Source organism: Oncorhynchus kisutch, linkage group LG14, assembly GCF_002021735.2.
Source record: "Oncorhynchus kisutch isolate 150728-3 linkage group LG14, Okis_V2, whole genome shotgun sequence".
In the NCBI taxonomy this organism is placed as follows: domain Eukaryota; kingdom Metazoa; phylum Chordata; class Actinopteri; order Salmoniformes; family Salmonidae; genus Oncorhynchus; species Oncorhynchus kisutch.
Window position 1 is genome coordinate 10,585,550 of NC_034187.2, and position 26,155 is coordinate 10,611,704.

At 45.2% G+C, this 26,155-nt stretch overlaps 1 protein-coding gene across 3 annotated transcripts in view; it reads left to right on the forward strand.

Moving 5' to 3' along the window:
* Positions 1-3,520: 3,520 nt before the first annotated feature.
* The window catches only part of LOC109903239 (guanine nucleotide-binding protein G(I)/G(S)/G(O) subunit gamma-2), a 28,260-nt gene continuing 5,625 nt past the window's right edge, over positions 3,521-26,155 (forward strand). Inside the window, exons 1-3 of one of the 3 annotated variants that reach the window (XM_031787778.1) lie at positions 3,521-3,885; positions 10,069-10,137; positions 23,639-23,760. In XM_031787778.1, coding sequence (XP_031643638.1) covers positions 23,674-23,760 — 87 coding nt within the window. In that variant the 5' untranslated portion in view covers positions 3,521-3,885; positions 10,069-10,137; positions 23,639-23,673. Of the gene's footprint in view, positions 3,886-3,956; positions 4,043-10,068; positions 10,138-23,638; positions 23,761-26,155 lie in introns of those variants that run through there. The other 2 variants (XM_031787777.1, XM_031787779.1) reach the window with 2 other exon arrangements.

Sequence of the window (26,155 nt, forward strand, 5' to 3'; positions counted from 1 at the left end):
CGGGGCTTTGGCCAGGTGGCGGCCCCTATTACCTCACTGCTGAAGGGGGGCCGGTGCGTTTGCAGTGGTCAGCAGAGGCGGACGGAGCGTTTCGCTGTTTCAAGGCGCTGTTCACCGAAGCGCCAGTGTTGGCGCATCCGGACCCTTCTTTGGCATTTATAGTTGAGGTGGACACATCCGAGGCTGGGGTTGGAGCTGTGCTCTCCCAGCGCTCGGGTACGCCACCGAAGCTCCACCCCTGTGCTTTTTTTTTCGAGGAAGCTTGGGCCAGCGGAGCGGAATTATGATGTGGGGGATAGGGAGTTGTTGGCCATGGTTAAGGCTCTGAAGGTGTGGAGACACTGGCTTGAGGGGGCTAAGCACCCTTTTCTCATCTGGACTGACCATCGTAACCTGGAGTATATCCGATCAGCTAGGAGACTGAATCCTCGTCAGGCAAGGTGGGCCATGTATTTCACCTGATTTCGTTTTACGATCTCGTATCGACCAGGTTCCCTCAATACTAAGGCCGACGCGCTGTCCCGCCTATACGACACTGATGACCGGTCCATCGATCCTACTCCCATCATTCCGGCTGCCAAGCTGGTAGCACTGGTAGTATGGGAGGTGGAAACGGACATCGAGCGGGCACTAAGGGAGGAACCTGCGCCTCCACAGTGCCCGGAGGGTCGTAGGTACATGCAGCTCGCTGTTCGTGATCAATTGATTCGATGGGCACATAGTCTACCCTCATCAGGTCACCCGGGTATTTTGAGGATGGTGCTGTCATCCTGTCTTGTCCTGACCTCGGGTTATCACCCGGAGAGTAATGGGCAGGTGGAGAGAGTGAACCAGGAGGTGGGTAGGTTTCTGCGGACGTATTGCCAGGACCGGCCAGGGGAGTGGGTGAGATACATCCCCTGGGCCATTTCTCACTAAGCCACTCCTCTACCAACATGTCACCGTTTGAGTGCGTGTTGGGGTACCAGCCGGTTCTGGCACCATGGCATCAGAGCCAGACCGAGGCTCCTGCGGTGGAGGAGTGGGTGCAGCGCTCTAAGGAGACCTGGAGAGCCGTCCAGGAGTCATTGCGTCAGGCGAGTGGACGGCAGCAGAAGAGCGCTGACCGTCACCGCAGAGAGACCCCCGTGTTTGCACCGGGGGACAGGGTCTGGCGCTCGACCCGAAACCTGCCCCTCCGCCTGCCCTGCTGTGTCCGCAGTGTGTAGGGCCATTTAAAGTCCTGAGGGGAATAAACAAGGTGTGTTATCGATTGTTACTCCCTTCGTATTATCGTATTAACCCCTCGTTTCATGTGTCTCTCCTCAGGCCGGTGGTAGCTGGTCCCATGCAGGAAAGTGAGGTGCCGGAGGTCCCTCCGCCCTCAATGGACATCGAGGGGTCCCCGGCGTACACAGTACGAGCTATTCTGGACTCCAGACGCCGGGTGAGGGGCCTGCAGTACCTCATGGACTGGGAGGGGTACGGGCCGGAGGAGAGGTGCTGGATATATTGGATCCCACTATACTAAGGGAGTTCCATCACCTCCATCCAGATCGCCCTGTGCCTCGCACCCAGGGTCGTCCCCGAGGCCGGTGTCGGCGCGCTGCGGGAGCCGCGTGTCAGGGGGGGGGGGTACTGTCACGAATACCACCGAAGGTGGCTCCCCTTCCTGCTCGGGTGGCGCTCGGCGGTCATCGTCGCCGGTCTATTAGCTGCCACCGATCCCTTTTTCCCTTTTCGTTTGGTTTTGTCTAATTGTTTTCACCTGTTCCTTGTTGGGGTTTTGGGATGGGTGTTATTTAAGTTTGTTTTGCCCGCTGGTGTTTGTGCGGGCTTGTTGGTTGTTACGTTTGGTGATGTATCGTGTTTTGGTTTTTCGCTGTCCAGTGTGCATCTAGGTTTTGGGTTGGTTTTGCGCCAGTGTTTTGGGCATTCACCCATGTTTTGGACCTGTTACGATTTGAAGGAAATTAAAGCGTTTTCCCGTTAATTTCGCTCTCTGACTCTTCACTCATTCCACTCACCCGTCGTTACAATCATCTACATCAGCTACATAATCTACATCAACTACATCAGCTACATCTACATCATCTACATCAGCTACATCTACATCAGCTACATCATCATCAGCTACATCATCTACATCATCTACATCATCGACATCAACTATATCAATTACATCAGCTACACCTACATCTACATCCACTACATCTACATCATCATCAGCTACATCAGCTACATCATCTACATCATCTACATCAACTACATCTACATCAGCTACATCAACTACATCTACATCAGCTACATCTACATCATCATCAGCTAAATTATCTACATCAGCTACATCAGCTACATCATCATCAGCTGCATCAGCTACATCAGCTAAGTCATCTACATCATCATCAGCTACATCCTCTACATCAGCTACATCTACATCAGCTACATCAGCTGCATCATCTACATCAGCTACATCTACATCAGCTACATCATCATCAGCTACAGCTTCATCAGCTACATCATCTACTTCATAATCATCTATATCATCAGCTCCCTCTGCCTCATAATCTACATCAACATCAGCTACATTATCTACATCATAATCAGCTACATCAGCTACATCATCTACATCATCATCAGCTACATTATCTACATCAGCTACATCATCATCAGCTACATCAGCTACATCATCATCATCTACATCATCTACCTTATCTACATCATCATCAGCTACATCATCATCAACTACGTCTTATACATCATCATCAGCTACATCAGCTACATCATCATCATCTACATCATCTACCTCATCTACATCATCATCAGCTACATCATCATCAACTACGTCTTATACATCATCATCAGCTACATCATCTACATCATCTACCTTAGCTACATCATCATCAGCTACATCAGCTACATCATCATCAGCTACCTCACTACATCATCATCAGCTACATCATCATCAGCTACATCAGCTACATCATCTACATCATCTACATGCAAAGATGGAAAAAGCCATGGGTGTCACTGTCATCTGCTCTTAAATTGTTTGTTTACAGTATATGTCTATTTACAGTCTGTATTAGTTGACATTATGTGTTTGTTGACAGTCTATGTTTATTTACATTATACGTTTGTTTACAGTCTGTGTTGTTTACAGTCTGTGTTGTTTACAGTCTGTGTATGTTTACAGTATGTGTATGTTTACAGTCTGTGTTGTTTACAGTCTGTGTTGTTTACAGTCTGTGTTGTTTACAGTATGTGTATGTTTACAGTCTGTGCTTGTTTACAGTCTGTGCTTGTTTACAGTCTGTGCTTGTTTACAGTCTGTGATTAAAAAGACAGTCAAGCCTTTTCCTGTGGCCCCACAGAAGCACTGTGTCTAAGTGTCAAACAGGGAGAGAGAGAAAGAAGGGGAGGAAGAGAGAGGTGTACGGGGAGGGAGTGAGGCAAAGAGGAGAGGGGCTCCTACTGGCTCCTTGTAGGCACAGTGTAGTGTAGTGTTGGTGCTGGCTGAAGGGTAGAGATTGAGAGCAGCAGAGGGGAGGGGAGGGCGTATGTCAGCTGGATCAGCAAGAGAGAGCAGCTAGAGAAGGAGGGGAGGGGAGGGTGTATGTCAGCTGGATCAGCAAGTGAGAGCAGCTAGAGAAGGAGGGGAGGGGAGGGCGTATGTCAGCTGGATCAGCAAGTGAGAGCAGCTAGAGAGGGAGCCACAGCACAGTGAAAGAGTGTGTGTGTATGAGCCTGCCTGCCTGCCTTCCTGCTTGCTTGCCTGACTGACTGTGTGTGTGTGTGAGAGAGAGAGAGAGAGAGGGAGAGGGAGAGTCAGGGAGCTTGTGGATACTACTCCACCAGACTGCATGTCTCTGGCATCACTAGGGGAGCAGTCCACACATTACAGAGGTAAGACACATTGCCACCATATTCTAACCATGTATTGTTGGCTTTCCCTTTGTTTGGTTGTAAGAAAAAGGATTGTTAGGGAGTGTCTGCTTCACAGGGGCGGTGGGTCTGTTGATTTACAGTCAGTGGCTGTGTCAGTGCTGCAGGGGAGAAAAAGGTTGGTTCTGTTCCCGTCTTCCCTTCAGCTGGTCTCTACATCATGTAATCCCCCTCTCTCTCTCTCTCTCTCTCCCTCTTTCCCTCTCTCTCTCTCCCCCTCTCTCCCTCTTTCCCTCTCTCTCTCTCTCTCTCCCCCTCTCTCTCTCTCTCTCCCTTTTCCCCTCTCTCTCTCTCTCTCTCTCTCTCTCTCTCTCTCTCTCTCTCTCCCTCTTTCCCTTTCGCTCGCGCTCGCGCTCCCCCTCTTTCCCTCTTTCCCTCCCTCTCTCTATCCCTCTCACTCCCTCTTTCCCTCTCTCTCTCTTTCTCTCTCTCCCTCTTTCCCTCTCTCTCTCTGTCTTTCCCTCCCTCTCTCTATCCCTCTCACTCCCTCTTTCCCTCTCTCTCTCCCTCTTTCCCTCTCTCTCTCTCTTTCTCTCTCTCCCTCCATCTCCCTTTTTCTCTCTCTGAGGTATGTTTTGCATTTACTGCCTTTGGATTTCTGATCTCTGTGTGTATGTGAGAGATCGAGGGATTGAGAGAATGGAATGTTTTCATTTCACATTGGACAGGTCTGTTATATGGAGAGGGATAAATTAGGAGCATCTGTTTAGGGAAAATTTGCATGAGTGGGGGAAGAGAGAGTGAGACGGAGAGAGAGAAGGAGGTTAGGGGGAAGGGAGAGGACTGGAGGATAGATGCTGCTGGAGACAGGGGGGGGGGGGGGCTGAGAATGGATTAGGAATCCCTCAACCCTCCCTTGGGTTCTCTGGTCGTTCCTATTCAGAAGGCAGTTACCGTTCGGTACTATTGTAAAATATCAGCTGACCACAGGCTGAGCTGTCCTCTCAGTGAAGCAGCAGGGTTAGTGTTGGCCATGTTGGATACATTCTCTTCTCTCTGGGAAAGGCTATCTTTGGGAACACACACTGATACAAGCAGACATTCACGCGCACGGACAGATTCACATTCAGATTTACAGACGCACACAAACACACACACACACACCTTCGCACTGTCACACCCAGTCAGCCATGTTAGGTGTGCATGTATTACTATCTCCTACTGTATTTCATTGTGTGGTGAGAATGACCATGTTCTCACGTTGTTATTTTCTCAGGCGTCAGCCCTGATTACATTACACTGAAATGGTTTAACCGCTGAAATAGATGAGTGTTTACTGCCAGGGTATTATAAAGGCACATAACAAGTCCAGCGTCATAATTATGCAACTGCTCCGTTACAGGCTGCTCAGCTCTCGTGACACAGAACACAGAACAGAGATGTCGGAGAAGGGAAGTGTGCATATGTTTGTAGATATGTGTGTGCGTGCGTGTGCGTGCGTGCGTGCGTGCGTGCGTGCGTGCGTGTGTGTGTGTGTGTGTGTGTGTGTGTGCGTGCGTGTGTGTGTGCGTGCTTGCGTGCTTGTGTGTGTGTGTGTGTGTGTGTGTGTGTGTGTGTGTGTGTGTGTGTGTGTGTGTGTGTGTGTGTGTGTGTGTGTGTGTGTGTGTGTGTGTGTGTGTGTGTGTGTAACAGACAGACAGTGACAGAGTGTAAGAGAGAGGGAGACAAAAGACTTTAATAAAATGCTAATGATTTCCCAGTTAAAGACTTTTCCTCTCTGTCCACTGAAAACCCATTGTTGCTTTCCATTCCCAGCTGGACCCTGCTTTGGGGTGTGGCTCTCTCCAAAACCGACTTACGACTGAGTCAGTAGCCACACACACACACACACACACACACACACACACACACACACACACACACTCTAAAACCGACTTACGACTGAGTCAGTAGCCACACACACACACACACACACACACACACACACACACACACACACACACACACACACACACACACACACACACACACACACACTCTAAAACCGACTTACGACTGAGTCAGTAGCCACACACACACACACACTCTAAAACCCACTGACTGCTGAGTCACTGGCCTAGTTCTGGCCGGACTGGTAGAGATCAGGGTCATACATTATAGTTAGGGTTCTCATTATTGTGTCTGTCTCCCTGGTCAAAAGTAGTGTACTATATAGGGAATAGGGTGCCATTTTGGAACACATCCTGTGTAATTATTCCTGTAAGTAGAGAGTAATAACTTTAAAAAAAAACTTTCTTCATTGTTTAACTGTAGCCACTTACACCGTAGTAGCTATGAGTCAAAAGTCAATGAGGCTCCCTGATGGGGACGTTAGCTCATCGCAGTGATGTACTGCATATGCACTCCATCATAATGGCACTCTATTTCCTACACATGGGCCCTGGTCAAACGTTGTGCACTAAATAGGGTTCCATTTGAGACGCGTCTGTGGTAAATGTGACACATCATGTGACACGTCATGTGACACGTCATGTGACAGGTTGAGAGGAGGATATACAGTGCCTTAGGAAAGTATGCAGACCATTCTGTTACGTTACGGCCTTATTCTAAAATGTATTTCATTGTTTTTTTCCCTCATCGATCTACACACAATACCCCATAATGACAATTCAAAAACAGGTTTTTATAAAATGTTGCTAATTAAAAATAAAAAAAACTGAAATATCACATTTTCATAAGTATTCAGACCCTTTACTCAGTACTTTGTTAAAGCACCGTTGGCAGCGATTACAGCCGTGAGTCTTCTTGGGTATGATGCTATAAGCTTGGCACACCTGTATTTGGGGAGTTTCTCCCATTCTTCTTTGCAGATCCTCTCAAGCTCTGTCAGGTTGGATGGGGAGCGTTGCTGCACAACTATTTTCAGGTCTCTCCAGAGATGTTTGATCGGGTTCAAGTCCGGACTCTGGCTGGGCCACTCAAGGCTAGTGGTGTAAAGTACTTAAGTAAAAATACCTTAAAGTACTACTTAAGTAGTTTTCCGATATCTGTACTTTACTTTCCTATTTATATTTTTGACAACTTTTACTTCACTACATTCCTAAAGAAAAGATGTCCTTTTATTCCATACATTTTCCCTGACACCCAACAATACTCGTTACATTTTGAATGCTCAGCAGGACAGGAAAATGTCCCAATTCACAAACTTATCAAGAGAACATCCATGGTCATATATATGGTATATATAAGTATATATGGTAATCCAAGTATATTTTAGAAATTACATTTACTTCTGATACTTAAGGATATTTAAAACCAAATACTTTTAGACTTTTACTCAAGTACATATTTTACTTGAGTCATTTTATATTAAGGTATCTTTACTTTTACTCAAGTATGACATTTTGATACTTTTTCCACCACTGCTCAAGGACATTCAGAGACGTGTCCCAAAGCCACTCCTGCGTTGTCTTGGCTGTGTGTTTAGGATCGTTGTCCTGTTGGAAGGTGAACCATTGCCCCAGTCTGAGGTCCTGAGCAGGTTTTCATCAAGGACCTCTCTGTACTTTGCTCTGTTCATATTTGCCTTGATCCTGACTAGTCTCCCAGTCTCTACCGCTGAAAAACATCCCCACAGCATGATGCTGCCACCACCATGCTTCACTGTAGGGATGGTGTCAGGTTTCCTCCAAATGTGCCGCTTGGCATTCAGGCCAAATAGTTCAATCTTGGTTTCATCAGACCAGAGAATCTTGTTTCTCATGGTCTGAGATTCTTTAGGTGACTTTTGGCAAACTCCAAGCATGCTGTTATGTGTCTTTTACTGAGGAGTGGCTTCCATCTGGCCACTCTACCACAAAGGCCTGATTGGTGGAGTGCTGCAGAGATGGTTGTCCTTCTGGAAGGTTCTCCCATCTCCACAGAGGAACTCTGGAGCTCTGTCAGAGTGACAATCAGGTTCTTGGTCACCTCCCTGACCAAGCCCCTTCTCCCCCGATTCCTCAGTTTGGCCGGGCGGCCAGCTCTAGGAAGAGGCTTGGTGGTCACAAACTTCTTCCATTTAAGAATGATGGAGACCTCTTGGGACCTTCAATGCTGCAGATATTTTTTGGTACCCTTCCCCAGATCTGTGCCTCGACACAATCCTGTCTCGGAGCTCAACGGACAATTCCTATGACCTCATGGCTTGGTTTTTGTAGAAAAATATCAACGATGATCAATGGAAACAGGATGCATGTGAGCTCAATTTCGAGTCTGATAGCAAAGGGTCTGAATACTTATGTAAATAAGGTATTTCAGTTTTTTACTTCTAATAAATTAGCAACAACTTCTACAAACCTGTTTTCGCATTGTCATTATGGAATATTGTGTGTAGATTGCTGAGATTTAAAAAAAAATATTCAATCCATTTTAGGATAAGGTCTTAACGTAACAAAATGTGTAAAAAGTAAAGGGGTCTGAATACTTTCCCGAAGGCTCTGTTTACGACAGCCCTTTTATAACCTTTAGAGGAGACTCAGCATTCCACTACTGAACTACTACAGTATGATGCACTTGTATATCTTCCTATGCTGGTCAAAGATCATGTTTAAAATGAAGGCTATACCGTAACGCTTCAGCGTTCTTAAAAGGTTTTGTTCTATTGAACATTCCGTAACATTTAAGCTATTTTAATTATATGAACAGTGCATTGGTCTTCCATGTAAAAAAAAAAAAATGTTATGACCAATTAACCCCCTTACCTAAAAGCACCTTCTACCTACTAAGATCTACTATCGTATCCTAGCAACGCTTTCCTTCCTTATTTTCTCTTCAAGGTAACAAACAACCAAAGGTACTGTATATGCTTTGCAGTCTTTCTGTCAAATGTTTGTACTAGCTCATGATTCCCTCTGGGTAGTGTATCCATATATATCTAGACAGCATGCTTAGGTTATGTTTAGGTTATAAACTGTCCTGCAGACTCTAAACAAGTCCGGATGTTTGTAATACTGTCTGTGTCCCAAAATGGCACCCTGTTCCATATTTAGTGCACTAATTTTGACCAGGGCCCAGAGCAACCTGTGCCATTAGGGACTCAGACGTGACTGTTAACCATCTAGCGGAGGGAGTCAGGAAGTGTTATTGGTGGCTGAGGAAGCTGTGTTTGTTCCTACTCACCCAGAGCAACGTAGCATAACACTACATTCCCCTCACTGCTGACCAGTCCAACGCTGGTGTGTGTGTGTGTGTGTGTGTGTGTGTGTGTGTGTGTGTGTGTGTGTGTGTGTGTGTGTGTGTGTGTGTGTGTGTGTGTGTATGTGTGTGTGTGTGTGTGTGTGTGTGTGTGTGTGTGTGTGTGTGTGTGTGTGTGTGTGTGAAAGTGTGTGTGAAAGTGTGAAAGTGTGTGTGTGTGAAAGTGTGTGTGTGTGAAAGTGTGTGTGTGTGAAAGTGTGTGTAGCAGATGCTATCTGGAACTCACTGCAGTCACTAAACATTGTACAGGAATGAGTTTGAATACCATTATGTGCAGTTGATGGCTACACTAAAGGTATGTGATCCTTAGAGATGAAAGGAGAGAATTAGACCATATAACCAGGCAGTATCATCAACACGTCCCAAATGACCCCCTTCTTCCCCATAATGCTCTGGTCAAAGTAGTGCACTATGTAGGGAATAGGGGGAGGGGCTCTGGTCAAAGTAATGCACTATGTAGGGAATAGGGGGAGGGGCTCTGGTCAAAGTAATGCACTATGTAGGGAATAGGGGGAGGGGCTCTGGTCAAAGTAATGCACTATGTAGGGAATAGGGGGAGGGGCTCTGGTCAAAGTAATGCACTATGTAGGGAATAGGGGGAGGGGCTCTGGTCCAAGTAATGCACTATGTAGGGAATACGGTGGCATTTGGGATGCAAGCCAACTCTTTGGCCTGGCTTCCAGCGAAGGGTATGATGCCAAGTAAATGAGAACAGTTAGAGAAGTATTTCCTGTTTACATCCACAGTGCCTGCCAGGTGAGCTGGATCAACCAATTCCCTGTACTCCCATCAGGAGAACACCTTCTAACGCCAGTCTGTGAACATCCCATCAACTTTTCTTCTTCTTTTTTTTGTGTCTTTGGGATTTTTATATTACATGACATTTTATTTGAAAGATATTTCAACTTAATGGATCATCTCTGCAACATTTCTAGCATGAACCTAAACTTTTTCACCATTCATTTATAGTCCATCAGTCAAGAGCCCAAGGGATGCATCTACACACTACTGTACATTACACCATGGACTTCCTTTAAGGTAGGGTCAATCTATTGGTATAGAATTACATCTAGATTCTTCACGTAGTCTGTACACTGAGTTTACCAAACATTAGGAACACCTTTCTAATGCTGAGTCGAGGGGATGGACTCTACAAGGTGTCGAAAGCGTTCCACAGGGATGCTGGCCCATGTTGACTCCAATGCTTCCCACAGTTGTGTCAAGTTGGGTGGTGGATCATTCTCGATACACACGGGAAACTGTTGAGCGTGAAAAAAAACAGCAGCGTTGCAGTTCTTGACACAAACCAGTACGCCTGGCACCTACTACCACACCTCATTCAAAGGCACTTACATATGTTGTCTTGCCCATTCACCCTCTGAATGACACACATACGCAATCCATGTCTCAGTTGTCTCAAGGCTTAAAAATCCTTCTTTCACCTCTCTCCTCCCCTTCATCTACACTGATTGAAGAGGATTTAACAGGTGTCATCAATAAGGGATCACAGCTTTCACCTAGATTCACCTGGTCAGTCTTCGTCGTGGAAAGAGCAGGTGGTGTTAATGTTTTGTACACTCAGTGTATAGGCCAGCTGTAAGGCCACATGCACCCATTCACCCGCAGCCCTGTCCAGCTAGCTGTATCGCTACCCTCCATGGTCACTATTTCTCTCTCTCTCTAGCACCTGATCTAGAATCAGTCCTCTGTATCGCTACCCTCCATGGTCACTATTTCTCTCTCTCTCTAGCACCTGATCTAGAATCAGTCCTCTGTATCGCTACCCTCCATGGTCACTATTTCTCTCTCTCTCTCGCACCTGATCTAGAATCAGTCCTCTGTCTCTCTGTCACTCCACCATTACAATCCTATCCGTAAGACAGGCCCTAGACCAGTTGATGATAATAATAGCCTAAAATAGCCTAAAATAACCACAGACATAAGGCAATGGCCTGGAGAAAGGACCTTGCCTGCTGTCGCCTCGCATCCCAGGGGAGACATCATTTCCTGGGCCACTGCCCTCACCCCTCCCCTAAACCTTGGAGCCCCAGGTTCTACCTCCTCCTCCTCGTCATGTAGAGCAGAACTGGCCTCAGTGGGCAGGACAGTGCCCACTGAGGCCAGGGGAGGGCACAGATGTCTGGGGTAATCTAATAGTTGTGGGTTGTGGTCGTCTGACTGTGATGGGGACACTATAGGACAGCATCTCTTTGTGCACCGACGTTCATATCGAGCATCATAGAAACAAAGATTGTGTCTCAAATGGAACCTTATAGTTGGTTGCAACTCCTTTGGTTGCATTCAAAATAACACCTTATTCCCTATATAGTGCACAACCCCTATGGGCCCTGGTCAAAAGTAGTGCACTATGTAGGGGATAGGGTGTTATTTGGAATGCAACCTAAGGAGTTCTAAAGAATCTAAAAATAGTCTGGAATCCTAATGGAAGGAAGGAAGTGAAGAGACAAGAGAGGTGTGTCCTCTCGTTATTTTACTCTTTTAGAACACTCCCATATCAACATCGATCACAACTCTGTCCCATGAGTGTACAAGACAGGGAAAAATCTGAAATGTGATGTCTGGGACGGATACAGTACAGTAGGAAGGCCTGCAGGCCAACCACTACAGACTGTATAGAGAACTACACTAGTGGAGGTAGCAGAATGAATCATGTTGTTATTAATCTGCTTGCTAAGCTTCTGACTTATAGTTATTATTCTGAATCAAGCACACCATTTTTCTGAAGGGAAAATTCTAGTTTCTACTTGTTTTTACTCTTTGTGCATGTCGTCATCATTGTTGAGTCATGCTCCCAGGCAGAGCAGAGTAGTAGGATTTGGACTGAGAGTAATATACAAGGGGCATCATGACAAGTGATCCAATTCCATTCTCCCCTGTGTCCCAACTCCTCCCTTCCCCTCCCCTCCCTCCCTCCCTCTCTTTCTTTCCCTCTCCTTCCCTCCCCTCCTCTCCTCTCATCTCCGTCTCCTATCCTCCCCTCATCTCTTTCCGCTCCTCCCCTGTGTCCCAGGCCTTCTGCTTCCTCTCTCTACCCTCCAACACAGACAGGTGTTTATGGATGATTCAAAAAGCACCCAGCACGCTTCATCCTTCATCCTGCTTCATCCCTCCCACAGCATTAACTAATCAATGATTAATCTCTCTCTCTATCTGTCTCACCATGCCCTTTGTAGGATCTAGTCCTGTAGGTTTAATGAATCACCCTGTAAGTCAGAGACATCCAGAGGCAAACACCAGCCATGATCACATCTGTGGAGGGCCTCGTCACTCACACACACACACTCACACACACACACACACACACACACACACACACACACACACACACACACACACACACACACACACACACACACACACACACACACACACACACACACACACACACACATACACACAGTCCCCCACACAACAGCCTCGTCACTCACACACACACACACACACACACACACACACACACACACACACACACACACACATACACACAGTCACCCACCCCTGCCCCATGCTGCGATGCCCAGGGTGTGAAATCAGAGCGTGGTAATTAAAAATCTGTCCCTCGCTGTGTGTGTGTGTTTGTCCCTCACAGAGCCATCTGGAACTCTGTGGATGAAATATTAAATTAGGAGGGTCAGCTGGGGGAGGTGGGGGGGGGGTGGTAGGAATCAGAGGAAAATGGGTGGTAAGAAACCTGTGAAACTCTATCAATATCACATCAAAATGGATTAAAACCATTTACGTGTGATGGAAAATATTGTCTAATGTTATATACATCTGAAATAAAGTCATATTCTGTCTGAAAAAGCCAAATTGATCAAATTGACCAATTCACACAATTGCATTTTGCAATAACAAAACATATTTCTGTGTTTTTTCTATGTATGGATAATATCTAACTTACTTAGTAATAAAAGGTTTTCCTTTCTGGTTTCTTTTGGAGAGATTGTATCTTACTTCTTTACCTTAGCATAAATAAATAAATGGTCGTCAATGGCAGTGTTCTGACCTCATATTAAAAAATATATATATATATATATATATACAGTACAGTGCATTTTTCCACATTTTGTTAGGTTACAGCCTTATTCTAAAATGGATGAAATATTTTTTTCCCTCATCAATATATACACATATATCCCATAATGACAAAGCAAAAACAGTTATTTTTTACATTTTTGCACATTTATAAAACGTAACTATCACATTTACAGATGTATTCAGACCCTTTACTTTGTTGAAGCAGCCTCGAGTCTTCTTGGGAATGATGCTACAAGCTTGGCATACATGTAATTGGGGAGTTTCCCCAATTCTTCTTCGCAGATCCTCAAGCTCTGTCAGGACTCTCCAGAGATGTTTGATCGGGTTCAACTCCGGGCTCTGGCTGGGCCACTCAAGGACATTCAGAGACTTGTCCCGAAGCCACTCCTGTCTTTACTATGGATTAAGTGATATATGACATGCTATTTTATCAAATCAATTCTCTGTAATTAATATTACCTGATTAAACTAATCGTGTAAATGTAATTAATGAGGAAGTCGGGGCACCACGGAATAATGTTTATAGAGCTGTTGTCTTCCGAATAAAGTCTTAAAGACCTTGTCATATTTTATATCAATAGCAGCCAATTACTAATCGTCACCTTATTCAGTCTCATCTGAACATCGGAAAAGTATTGGTTATCTTCATGAACCCTGGCTAACAAGTTGGAACAGCAATACAACATTTGGTTTAATTATTTATTTACTAAATACAGAAATAATCACACAGAATTGCATATACACAGGATGGATCATAAATTGATTACTAATTATGTCATACAAGAAAACATCCCTAGCAGATGAAACCGATATTGACGGCTGGTTACACAAAGAAATGGGGTTGGGTTTGAATGAAAGTGCGGGAAGACTGAGGAACAAAAGGATTAGGTCTCTATCGGACCTTATGAAGCTATGCTATCGTAAATACAGAATCTTATGCATTCTAAATAACTGCCCATTCGGAAAAGGAAAATGCAAGAAATATATTTACTCTGAGCAACGCTTCGATAGATTGGTCGAAGATTGAGGCTGGGTTGCCCAGCAGAGATCTCCATTGTTCTTTGAAGAATATTTCTGGGCAGATACATTGTAGTCTGTTGTCTTGTGGTAGAACGGATACGTTGTAGTACCCTGTCGTTCTGAAGTGATTGTTCATCCTTTCCTAGGCCACACACATTTACAGCTGCTGCTGATAACTCGACGTCTAGGATGTATCACTTCTTTTATTGAATAAAAGTGATGCTGCCACCACCATGCTTCCCCGTAGGGATGGTGCCAGGTTTCCTCCAGACATGACACTTGGCATTCAGGCCAAAGACTTCAATCTTGGTTTCTTCAGACCAGTTAACCATCGGGTTCTTGGTCACCTCCCTGACCAAGGCCCTTCTCCCCCGATTGTTCAGTTTGGCCGGACGGCCAGCTCCAGGAAGAGTCGTGGTGGTTCCAAACTTCTTCCATTTAAGAATGATGGAGGCCACTGTGATTTTGGTGACCTTCAATGCTGCAGAAATGTTTCGGTACCCTTCCCCAGAGCTGTGCCTCGACACAATCCTGTCTCGGTGCTCTACAGACAATTCTTTCGACCTCATGATTGGTTTTTGCTCTGCACTGTCAACTATGGGACCTTATATAGACAGGTGTGTGCCTTTCCAAATCAATTGCATTTACCACAGGTGGACTCTAATCAAGTTGAAGAAACATCTCAAGGATGATCAATGGAAACAGGATGCACATGAGCTCAATTTCGAGTTTCATAGCAAAGGGTCTGAATACTTATGTAAATGTTTTTGCTTTGTCATTTAAATATTTGTTTATCTCTTATTTAACTAGGCAAGTCAGTTAAGAACAAATTCTTATTTACAATGATGACCTACACTGGCCAAACGTGTGCCCTATGGGACTCCCAATCACAGCCAGTTGTGATACAGCCCGGATTTTAACCAGGGTGTCTGTATTGATGTTCCTAGCACTGAAATGCAGTGCCTTAGACCCCTGCACCACTGGGGAGACCCCCAAATTATGGGGTATTGTGTGTAGATTGATGAGGGAAAAAACAAATTGAATCCATTTTAAAATAAGGATGTAATGTAACAAAATGTGTAAAAAGGGAAACGGTCTGATACTTTCCGAACGAACTGTACGCTTGTGTAGGGGACAACTGTGATGTCAGACGAGTGGACAGGTGGACAGGTGTCTAATGTTTCAGAGGCTACTGATGCCACAACAATTATACTGACACACAACACAGACTACTAAAGGATACATCTGGGTCTGAAGAGAGGCACCTATGTAGTGCCATGATGTTTTTGTTTAGGACCGGTACAGAATGCAATTTAGGAAACCTTGTATTATTGCAACAGTGGGTGGATGCTAAATTACACATTCTGTTAACATTTATATTCTACGACATTTCAGATTTACATATGATCATTTTTCAAGAAGTAGTTAGGATGTAGTGAACTACTTTTTCAAAGTAACTTTAGTTCAGTAAACTATACATTTCTTAAGCCTAGCTTTAGTGTAGCTTAACTTCCTCCAGTGTGAAGTAATTGGTAGCTTGGAGGGGGACATGATGGTGTGTCTAAGCACAGCTGGGGTCCTCTCTCTCTCCCTCTCACTTTCTCTCTCTCTCTCTCTCTCTCTCTCTCTCTCTCTCTCTCTCTCTCGTCTTTCTTTCTCTTTCTCTCTCTCTGTCTCACTTTCTTTTTCTCTCACTCTCTCTCTTTCTCTCTCTCACCTTCTCTCTTTCTCTCTCTCATTTTCTGTCTCTCTCTCTCACTATTCAGTGTACAATATCAAGCACAAGTCCTCAAAGAGTGTGCAGACAGTGTTGATATCATACTGCTGTCACCCAATGAAACAGTATTGTGACCTGTTTCGACATCTCCCATGAGTATTGACCATTATGATATTGTGGCCCCATTATGGAAAAATCAGTTTATTTTAGAGTTGTTCAGAGCTTTGTCAATGATGCTGTTGTAGTTTCTGCCCTATTTGAACAAGTGGGGCAATTTAAATTACATTCTCATGTTCATTTGGAAGACCAAGTCTGGATTTCAATCCAAGGCACGTTGTAGGGAACAGGTATGTCAACAATGCACCTTTTAAAAGCAATGGTTCCGATGTTCACGAACATCACAATCACAGTAAATATTTTAAATGTTGGGTCAAGTGTAAATTGCCTTTAAAAGTCAAAGAGCAATGTGTTTCTCTAAAATCCGCCTTGGACTGAATCGTAACCTAAATCATTATTAACCATCCAACATATAACGAGGCCCCTGGGGGCCTCACCCTCACAATGCTGGATCTTCCTGACACCCATCAGAGGCCAATGTGTAGAAGGCCAGGCATATGACCTCCACTGAGGGGACCCAGGTTATAACAGATTATAAGTATGGAAGATTTATCCAGGTCTGTCTTGAAAAATCTATTTTATATCTCAATAAGACTAAGCTGGTTAAATAAAAATGAATGATATAGTGTCCCAGCCGGGTTAAAGATTATAAAACACTTCTCACAAATATGAAAACATCCAACGGACCTCTCTGTGTTATCTCTCTGTAATAATTATAATTATAGTATTCACTAATTCTAGTATAGTATTGAATAATATCCAATTATACTATTTAATTTATATATTCAGTAGGCTATTCTTATATTCAGTTGTAGTATTCAGTTCTGCTATTCTAGTATTTACTGTTTAAGGGGAACTGGTTTCATGGTAGAACTCAACTGCCCACCCACCCCATTAGTGTGACACATGCTGGAGTGGTCACTAGAGTGGTCCCGGAGTAGTCTCTAGAGTGGTCCTGGAGTAGTCTCTAGAATGGTCCCTAGAGTGGTCCTGGAGTAGTCTCTAGAGTGGTCCTGGAGTGTCTCTAGAGTGGTCCTGGAGTGGTCTCTAGAATGGTCCCTAGAGTGGTCCTGGAATGGTCTCTAGAGTGGTCCTGGAGTAGTCTCTAGAATGGTCCCTAGAGTGGTCCTGGCGTGATCCCTAGAGTGATCCTGGAGTGGTCCTGGAGTGGTCCCTAGAGTGGTCCTGGAGTGGTCCCTAGAGTGGTCCCTGGAGTGGTCCCTAGAGTGGTCCCTGGAGTGGTCCTGGAATGGTCCGTAGAATGGTCCCTAGAGTGGTCCTGGAGTGGTCCCTAGAGTGGTCCCTAGAGTGGTCCCTAGAGTGGTCCCTGGAGTGGTCTCTAGAATGGTCCCTAGAGTGGTCCTGGAGTGGTCCTGGAGTGGTCTCTAGAGTGGTCCCTAGAGTTGTCCTAGAGTTGTCCTGGAGTGGTCCCTAGAGTGATCCTGGAGTGGTCCTGGAGTGGTCCCTAGAGTTGTCCTGGAGTGGTCCCTAGAGTGGTCCTGGAGTGGTCCCTAGAGTGGTCCTGGAATGGTCCCTAGAGTGGTCCTAGAGTGGTCCCTAGAGTGGTCCTGGAATGATCCCTAGAGTGGTCCCTAGAGTGGTCCCTAGAGTGGTCCCTAGAGTGGTCCTGGAATGATCCCTAGAGTGGTCCTGGAATGATCCCTAGAGTGGTCCCGGAGTAGTCTCTGTTGGTACCTTCTTCTGTTGGTACCTCCTTCTGTTGGCACCTCCATCTGTTGGCACCTCCTTCTGTTGGTACCTCCTTCTGTTGGCACCTCCATCTGTTGGCACCTCCTTCTGTTGGTACCTCCTTCTGTTGGCACCTCCATCTGTTGGCACCTCCTTCTGTTGGCACCTCCTTCTGTTGGCACCTCCTTCTGCCCTTCTAGGTCAACTACCAGTCAACCTCTGTAGCCTGTTCTCCTTCACCGCTAGCAGGCACCAGACAAGGTCTATTAGGTGGTTGCTACTTTGTGTGTGTGTGTGTGTGTGTGTGTGTGTGTGTGTGTGTGTGTGTGTGTGTGTGTGTGTGTGTGTGTGTGTGTGTGTGTGTGTGTGTGTGTGTGTGTGTGTGTGTGTGTGTGTGTGTGTGAGAACAACCAGAGCAACCAGGGTTGCGTCTGAAATGGTACCCTGTTCCCTATGTAGTGCACTACTGTTGACCAGGGCCCTGGTCAAAATACGTGCACTACATAGGGAACAGGCTGCCATTTCTGAAACAGCCCATGTCCTGAGAGCCTTAGACTCAGTAAAAGCCTGTAGTTTACATTACACTGTTGATACAACTTAGCCTGTTTACAGTCACTATAAATCCACTATGGTAGCTGGTCCTTTGCCTCACTAAAAATAAATGGCTTTATTTCAACTTCTCCAACTTATTGTGGGGACAATGCAGTTTTTTAATGGAGGAGACAGCGCGTCACATAGACAGTATGAGTTTTTTAATGGAGGAGACAGCACGTCACATAGACAGTATGAGTTTAATGGAGGAGACAGCACGTCACAAAGACAGTATTAATTTAATGAAGTAGACAGCACGTCACATAGACAGTATGAGTTTTTTAATGGAGAAGACAGCACGTCACATGGACAGTATGAGTTTAATGGAGGAGACAGCACGTCACATAGACAGTATGAGTTTTTTAATGGAGGAGACAGCACGTCACATAGACAGTGTGAGTGTTTTAATGGAGTAGACAGCACATCACATAGACAGTATGAGTTTTTTAATGGAGGAGACAGCACGTCACATAGACACCACCTCAGGCTGATCACCTGAGCCACTAACACCACATCAGGCTGATCACCTGACCCACTAACACCACCTCAGGCTGATCCCCTGACTCACTAACACCACCTCAGACTGACCACCTGACCCACTAACACCACCTCAGGCTGATCACCTGACCCACTAACACCACCTCAGGCTGATCACCTGACCCACTAACACAACCTCAGACTGACCACCTGACCCACTAACACCACCTCAGGCTGATCACCTGACCCACTAACATCACCTCAGGCTGATCACCTGACCCACTAACACAACCTCAGGCTGATCACCTCATCACACCACCGATAACATGCAGTTCTATCTGGCAATAATTGTGATCATTTTCAATTGAAGTACTCTGAAAAATATTGATACCTCTATTCTTACTTGTGTAGGGACATGTAGCTCCAAAATAAAAGTTGTATCTCAGTTATCTTAACCTGTCAAAAGTGAATCCCTGCTCTGCAGTTTTGTCTCCTCAGATTTAGGACAATGTCAATTTAAACGGTAGGGATAAAACTTCACCGTTATGAAGGCCATAGAGCCTAGTGAAGGTCTATGGTAACTGGTTAGGTCTGGACCCTGTGGCTGAGGCAGATCAGGTACAGGGTGTAGTCAGGCTGTGACAGCAGTGAAAACTGACCGTGCTACAGGGTTGTCTCTTTTGAGGCATCCACATGGACAGGTGTGATGCTGTGACATGGACAGGTGTGATGCTGTGACATGGACAGGTTGGGCGCTGTGACATGGATAAGTGTGGCGCTGTGACATGGACAAGTGTGGCGCTGTGACATGGACAGGTGGGGCGCTGTGACATGGACAGGTATGATGCTGTGACATGGACAGGTGGGGCGCTGTGACATGGACCGGTGAAGGCGCTGTGACATGGACAGGTATGATGCTGTGACATGGACAGGTGGGGCGCTGTGACATGGACCGGTGGGGCGCTGTGACATGGACAGGTGTGATGCTGTGACATGGACAGGTGAAGGCGCTGTGACATGGACAGGTGGGGCGCTGTGACATGGACAGGTGTGATGCTGTGACATGGACAGGTGGGGCGCTGTGACATGGACAGGTGGGGCGCTGTGACATGGACAGGTGTGCCACTGTGGGACATCAATATTGATGTTCCAGCACCACGCAGAAATCTGAGATGAGCGTTTAACCCACTGATCCATCTGATCCCACGGTGAGCCCTACCCTAACCTGCTGCACCATGGAGCTGAAAGGTAGGAGGCCACTGATGGGATTAATCACTAAGGAAAGCTAGTCGGTTACACCGGTACACACAGACACTTCAACCTCCCTCTTATCAATGTTTTAATCCTGTTTTTAACCGCCCACGCAGAAATGTAATTAGCATAATAACAAAAATCCCCCTATTTAAACTAGATATATCTTCTGTTCATGTTGGCCTTCCACATCTGCGGTGGAAGGTGGCAGAGCTACAGCGATGTTTGTCAGACCAGGAGACTTCCTGAAAAGTCTGTAGCGTCTGAACGGTTTGGGCTCTACGATGCCCACAAGCCTCACAAAACTCACCTAAAGGTAACCCAGTACCAAATGACGGAAGTATGGACATACTTTAGTGCCAAAAAAGTGGGTAAATATGGATAGAAACAGATTAAAATAACCCTGAGCTATAGGACAGACACTGCAAAATAAGCTTCATTTTTTTTTGTATTTGACCCCCTTTTTCTCCCAAATGTAAATATTGTCTCATCGCTGGAACTCCCCAAAGGGTTCGGGGGGGGGGGGTGAAAGTCGAGTCAAGCGTCCTCCGAAACATGACCTGCCAAACCGCGCTTCTTAAAACCTGCTCGCCAGCCGCACCAATGTGTCTGGAAACACCGTTGACCTGATGACCGAGGTCAGCCTGCAGGCGTCCGGCCCGCCACAAGAAGTCCTTAGAACGCGATGAGCCAAGTAAAGCTCCCCCGGCCAAACCCTCCCCTAGATGATGCTGGACCAATTGTGCACCACCCTATGGGACTCCCGATCACAGCCAGTTGTGATACAGCCCAGGATCGAACCTAGGTCTGTAGTGATGCCTCTACCCCTGCCAAGCAGTGCGTTAGACCTCTGTGCCTCTCAAATATACTTTATTGGAATCCATGTTTAACTATCTGTTTTGCCATGTATGAATATGTTATTCAATACATTTCTATGGGCTAATAGGAGTAAGGCCAAATGCAATATTTTATTAAATGTTGTACCTACAAGGGTGCTAGAATTCCAAATCAAATAGCTAAATGATCCTTGGTATGACCATCTTAAAACAATTCCATATGTTAGCTTAGTAGAAACCAAGCCCCGGCCCTTAGACTCGAGGCAGTCAGTGTTTTAGATGGTTGCAGTGAGTTTATCCTGTCTTGTTATGGCCTCTGGTCAAAAGTAGTGCACTATGTATCATGCAAACATCTAGCAACCAAAAGGTTGAGTGTTTGAATCTCATCGTGGACAACTGTAGCAAATTAGCCACTTTTTAACTACATTTTAGCTACTTTGCAACTACTTAGCATGTTATCTAACCCTTAACCTAACCCTGACCTTAAACCTTTTAGCTAACCCTTCCCCTAACCTTAACCCTTTAACCTGATCCTAATACTAACCCTAACCCATAACCCTAACACCTAGCCTAGCTAACATTAGCCACCTAGCTGACTTTAGTGTTATCCACCTAGCTAACATTAGCCACAACAAATTGGAATCCATAATATATCCTATGAATTGTAAATCGTAATATATCATTATACGAAATGGATGAACATCCACAAATTAATACATACTATACGAAACTAACATTTCATACTAAATGGAGTGCCTCAGATTTACAGAGCATTCAAAAAGTATTCAGATCCAGGAAATATTTGGTATGGGTCCCCAGATTCTCAAAAGGTTCTACAGCTGCACAGCAAGCGGTACCGGAATGTCAAGTCTAGGTCCAAAAGGCTCCTTAACAGTTTCTACCCCCAACCATAAGACTGCTGAATAATTAATCAAATGGCCACCCAGACTATTTACATTGACCCCCCTTTCTTTTTACTCTGCTGCAACTCGCTGTTTATTATCTATGCATAGTCTCTTTCCCACTACCTCAATTAAATTGACTAACCTGTACCCCCGCTCATTGACTTGGTACACCCTGTATGTAACCTCATACATGTTATTTTATTGTTATTTTTTGTAGATTATTTATTTTATTTTGTAAATATTTTCTTAACTCTATTTCTTGAACTGTTAAGGGCTTGTAAGTAAGCATCTCATGGTAAGGTCTACACCTGTTGTATTCGGCCTAATCAAAATCTTTGATTTGATTTGAAATTCCAAGCAAAAACGTTTTTTTTTAAACATATTTGCAAATGTATGTATAATAACAAATTGAAATTGACATAACTATTCAGACCCTTTACTCAGTACTTTGTTGAAGCACCTTTGGCAGCGATTACAGCCTTGAGTCATCTTGGCATGACACAACATAACAACATGAGTTTGAAACACCTGTATTTGGGGAGTTTCTCCCATTCTTCACTGCAGATCCTCTCAAGCTGTCAGGTTGGATGGGGAGCGTCGCTGCACAGCTATTTTCAGGTTTCTCCAGAGATGTTCGATCGGGTTCACTCAAGGACGTTCAGAGACTTGTCCCGAAGCCACTCCTGCGATGTCTTGGCTGTGTGCTGAGGGTCTTTGTCCTGTTGGAAGGTGAACCTTCGCTTCAGTCTAAGGTCCTGAGCGCTCTGGAGCAGATTTTCATCAAGGATCTCCCGTTCACCTTCCCCTCTTTCCCTCGATCCTGACTATTCCTCCAGTCCCTGCTTCTGAAAAACATCCCCCACAGCATGATGCTGCCACCACCATTCTTCACTGTAGGGGTGGTGCAAGGTTTCCTCCAGGCGTGACACTTGGCATTCAGGCCAAAGAGTTCAATCTTGGTCATCAGACCAGAGAATCTGGTTTCTCATGGTCTGAGAGTCCTTTTGGCAAACTCCAAGAGGGCTGTCATGTGCCTTTTACTGATGAGTGGCTTCCGTCTGGCCACTCTACCATTGAGTCCCGATTGTTGGAGTGCTGCATAGATGGTTGTCCTTCTGGAAGGTTCTCCCATCTCCACAGAGGACCTCTGGAGCTCTGTCAGAGTGACCCTCGGGTTCTTGGTCACCTCCCTGACCAAGGCCCTTGCTCAGTTTGGCCGCGTGGCCAACTCTAGGAAGAATCTTGGTAGTTCAAACTTCTTCCATTTAAGAATGATGGAGGCCACTGTTTTCTTGGGGACCTTCAAAGCTGCATAATTGTTTTGGTACCCTTCGCCAGATCTGAGGTTCTACACAATCTTGCCTCGGAGCTCTATGGACAATTCCTTCGACCTCATGGCTTGGTTTTTGCTCTGACATGCACTGTCAACTGTGAGACTTTTTATAGACAGTTGCGTGCCTTTCCAAATCATTTCCAATCAATTGAATTTACCACAGCTGGACTCCAATCAAGTTGTAGAAACATCTCAAGGATGATCAATGGAAACAGAATGCACCTGAGCTCAATTTCGAGTCTGATAGCATAGGGTCTGAATAATGTAAATAAGGTATTTCAGTTTTTTTTAACACATTTGCAACCATTTATAAAAACCTGTTTTCACTTTGTCATTTTGGGGTATTGTGTGTATATTGATGAGGATTTTCTTTTATAAAATCCATTTTAGAATAAAGTTAAAAAGAATGTGGAAAAAGGGAAGGAGGCACTGTACATACAGAATGATAAGAAATGCTCTGAGACCAGGTTGCCACCCCAGACAGACAGACAAACAGACTAACCTTAAGCTTCAACCCTAAACCAACCTCTTCTCTTCCCTTCAGACAGCCTATACCAGGCCTAGCTGAGAATCTCTATCATGGCGTCCAACAACACAGCAAGCATCGCCCAGGCCAGGAAACTGGTAGAGCAGCTGAAGATGGAGGCCAACATTGACAGGATAAAGGTGAGGGGGAATTAGGTCTATATCACTGGCCAAGAAGATAAAAAACCTAACAGATACACTATCGGTCAACGGTTTTAGAACAGCTACTCATTCAAGGGTTTTTCTTTATTTTTACTATTTTATACATTGTAGAATAATAGTGAAGACGTCAAAACTATGAAATAACACATATGGAATCATGTAGTAACCAAAAAAGTGTTAAACAAATCAAAATATATTTTATATTTCAGATTCTTCAAAGTAGCTACCCTTTGCCTTGATAACAGCTTTGCACACTCTTGGCATTCTCTCAACCAGCTTCACCTGGAATGCTTTTCCAACAGTCTTGAAGGAGTTCCCACATATGCTGAGCACTTGTTGGCTGCTTTTCCTTCACTCTGCGGTCCGACTCATCCCAAACCATCTCAATTTGTTTGAGGTCGGGAGATTGTGGAGGCCAGGTCAACTGATTTAGCACTCCATCACTATCCTTCTTGATAAAATAGCCCTTACACAGCCTGAAGGTGTGTTGTGTCATTGTCCTGTTGAAAAACAAATGATAGTCCCATTAAGCCCAAACCAGTTGGGATGGCGTATCGCTGCAGAATGGTGTGGTAGCCATGCTGATTAAGTGTGCCTTGAATTCTAAATAAATCAGACAGTGTCACCAGTAAAGCACCCCCTCACCATAACACCTCCTCCTCCATGCTTTACGTGAGAAATACACATGCGGAGATCATCCATTCACCCATACCGCGTCTCACAAAGACATGGCGGTTGGAACCAAAAATGTTCAATTTGGACTCCAGACCGAAGGACATATTTCCACCAGTCTGCTGTCCATTGCTAGTGTTTCTTGGCCTAAGCAGGTCTCTTTTTCTTATTGGTGTCCTTTAGTAGTGGTTTCTTTGCAGCAATTCAAACATGAAGGCCTGATTCTATTGTCAGTCCAAGATGGCGTAGCAGTCAGAAGTGTTTTTGTCTTGTCTTGTCCCATATAAATAGTCGGTCTAATCGTTTCTTTTTTCGGATATATTTTAATCTTACTTTCCACCTACGATTTAAATATACTTTCCTGCAACCCGCCCCACCCAATGTGGTACGGATCTGCTATTTTAATACGTTATAACTGGAACCTCCATCAGAAGCTAGCCAGCTAACTAGCTACTAGCCAGTAGTCACTGTTAACTCACCTATTGCTGCTCATTGGACCCTATAATCACTCGGCTACACATGCCTCTCTCTAATGTCAATATGCCTTGTCTTCTGCTGTTTCGGTTAGTTATTATTTTATTTCACTGTAGAGCCCCTAGTCCAGCTCAACATGCCTTAGATAGCTCTTTTGTCACACACCCCACACATGGGGAGAACTCACCTGGCTTAGATAGTGTCTCCAAAGCTCTCTCATTGTCACTCAATGCCTAGGTTTACCCCCACTGTACTCACATTCTACCATATCCTTGTCTGTACATTATGCCCTGAATCTATTCTACCACACCCAGAAATCTGCCAATTTTATTCTCTGTTAACAACGCACTAGACGACCAGTGCTTATAGCCTTTAGCTGTACCCTTATCATACTCCTCCTCTGTTCCTCTGTGATGCTGGGTCCCTGTAGCCCTCAGCATCACACCTATTCCCCAGGCGCTCTCATTTGTTGACTTCTGTAAACGTAAAAGCCTTGGTTTCATGCATGTCAATATCAGAAGCCTCCTCCCTAAATTTGTTTTATTCACTGCTTTTAGCACACTCCGCCAACCCTGGTGTCCTAGCCATGTCTGAATCCTGAATTCTGACATTTCTGTCCCCAACTACAACATCTTCCGTCAAGATAGAACTGCCAAAGGGTGCGGAATTGCAATCTACTGCAGAGATAGCCTGCAGAGTTCTGTCATACTATCCAGGTCTATACCCAAACAGTTCGAGGTTCTGCTTTGAAAAATCAATCTCTCCAGAAATAAGTCTCTCACTGTTGCCACTTGTTATAGACCCCCCTCAGCCCCCAGCTGTGCCCTGCACACCATGTGTCAATTGATTGCCCCCCAGTCTATCTTCAGAGTTCGTACAGTTAGGTGACCTAAACTGGGATATGTTCAGCACCCTGGCCGTCCTACAATCTAAACTAGATGCCCTCAATCTCACACAAATGATCAAGGAACCTACCAGGTACAACCCTAAATCCGTAAACATTGGCACCCTCATAGATATCATCCTGACCAACTTGCCCTCTAAATACACCTCTGCTGTCTTCAACCAGGATCTCAGCAATCATTGCCTCTTTGCCTGCGTCCGTAAGGGGCCTGCTGTCAAACGACCACCCCTCATCACTGTCAAATGCTCCTTAAAACACTTCAGCGAGAAGGCCTTTCTAATCGACCTGGCCTGGGTATCCTGGAAGGATAGTGACATCATCCCG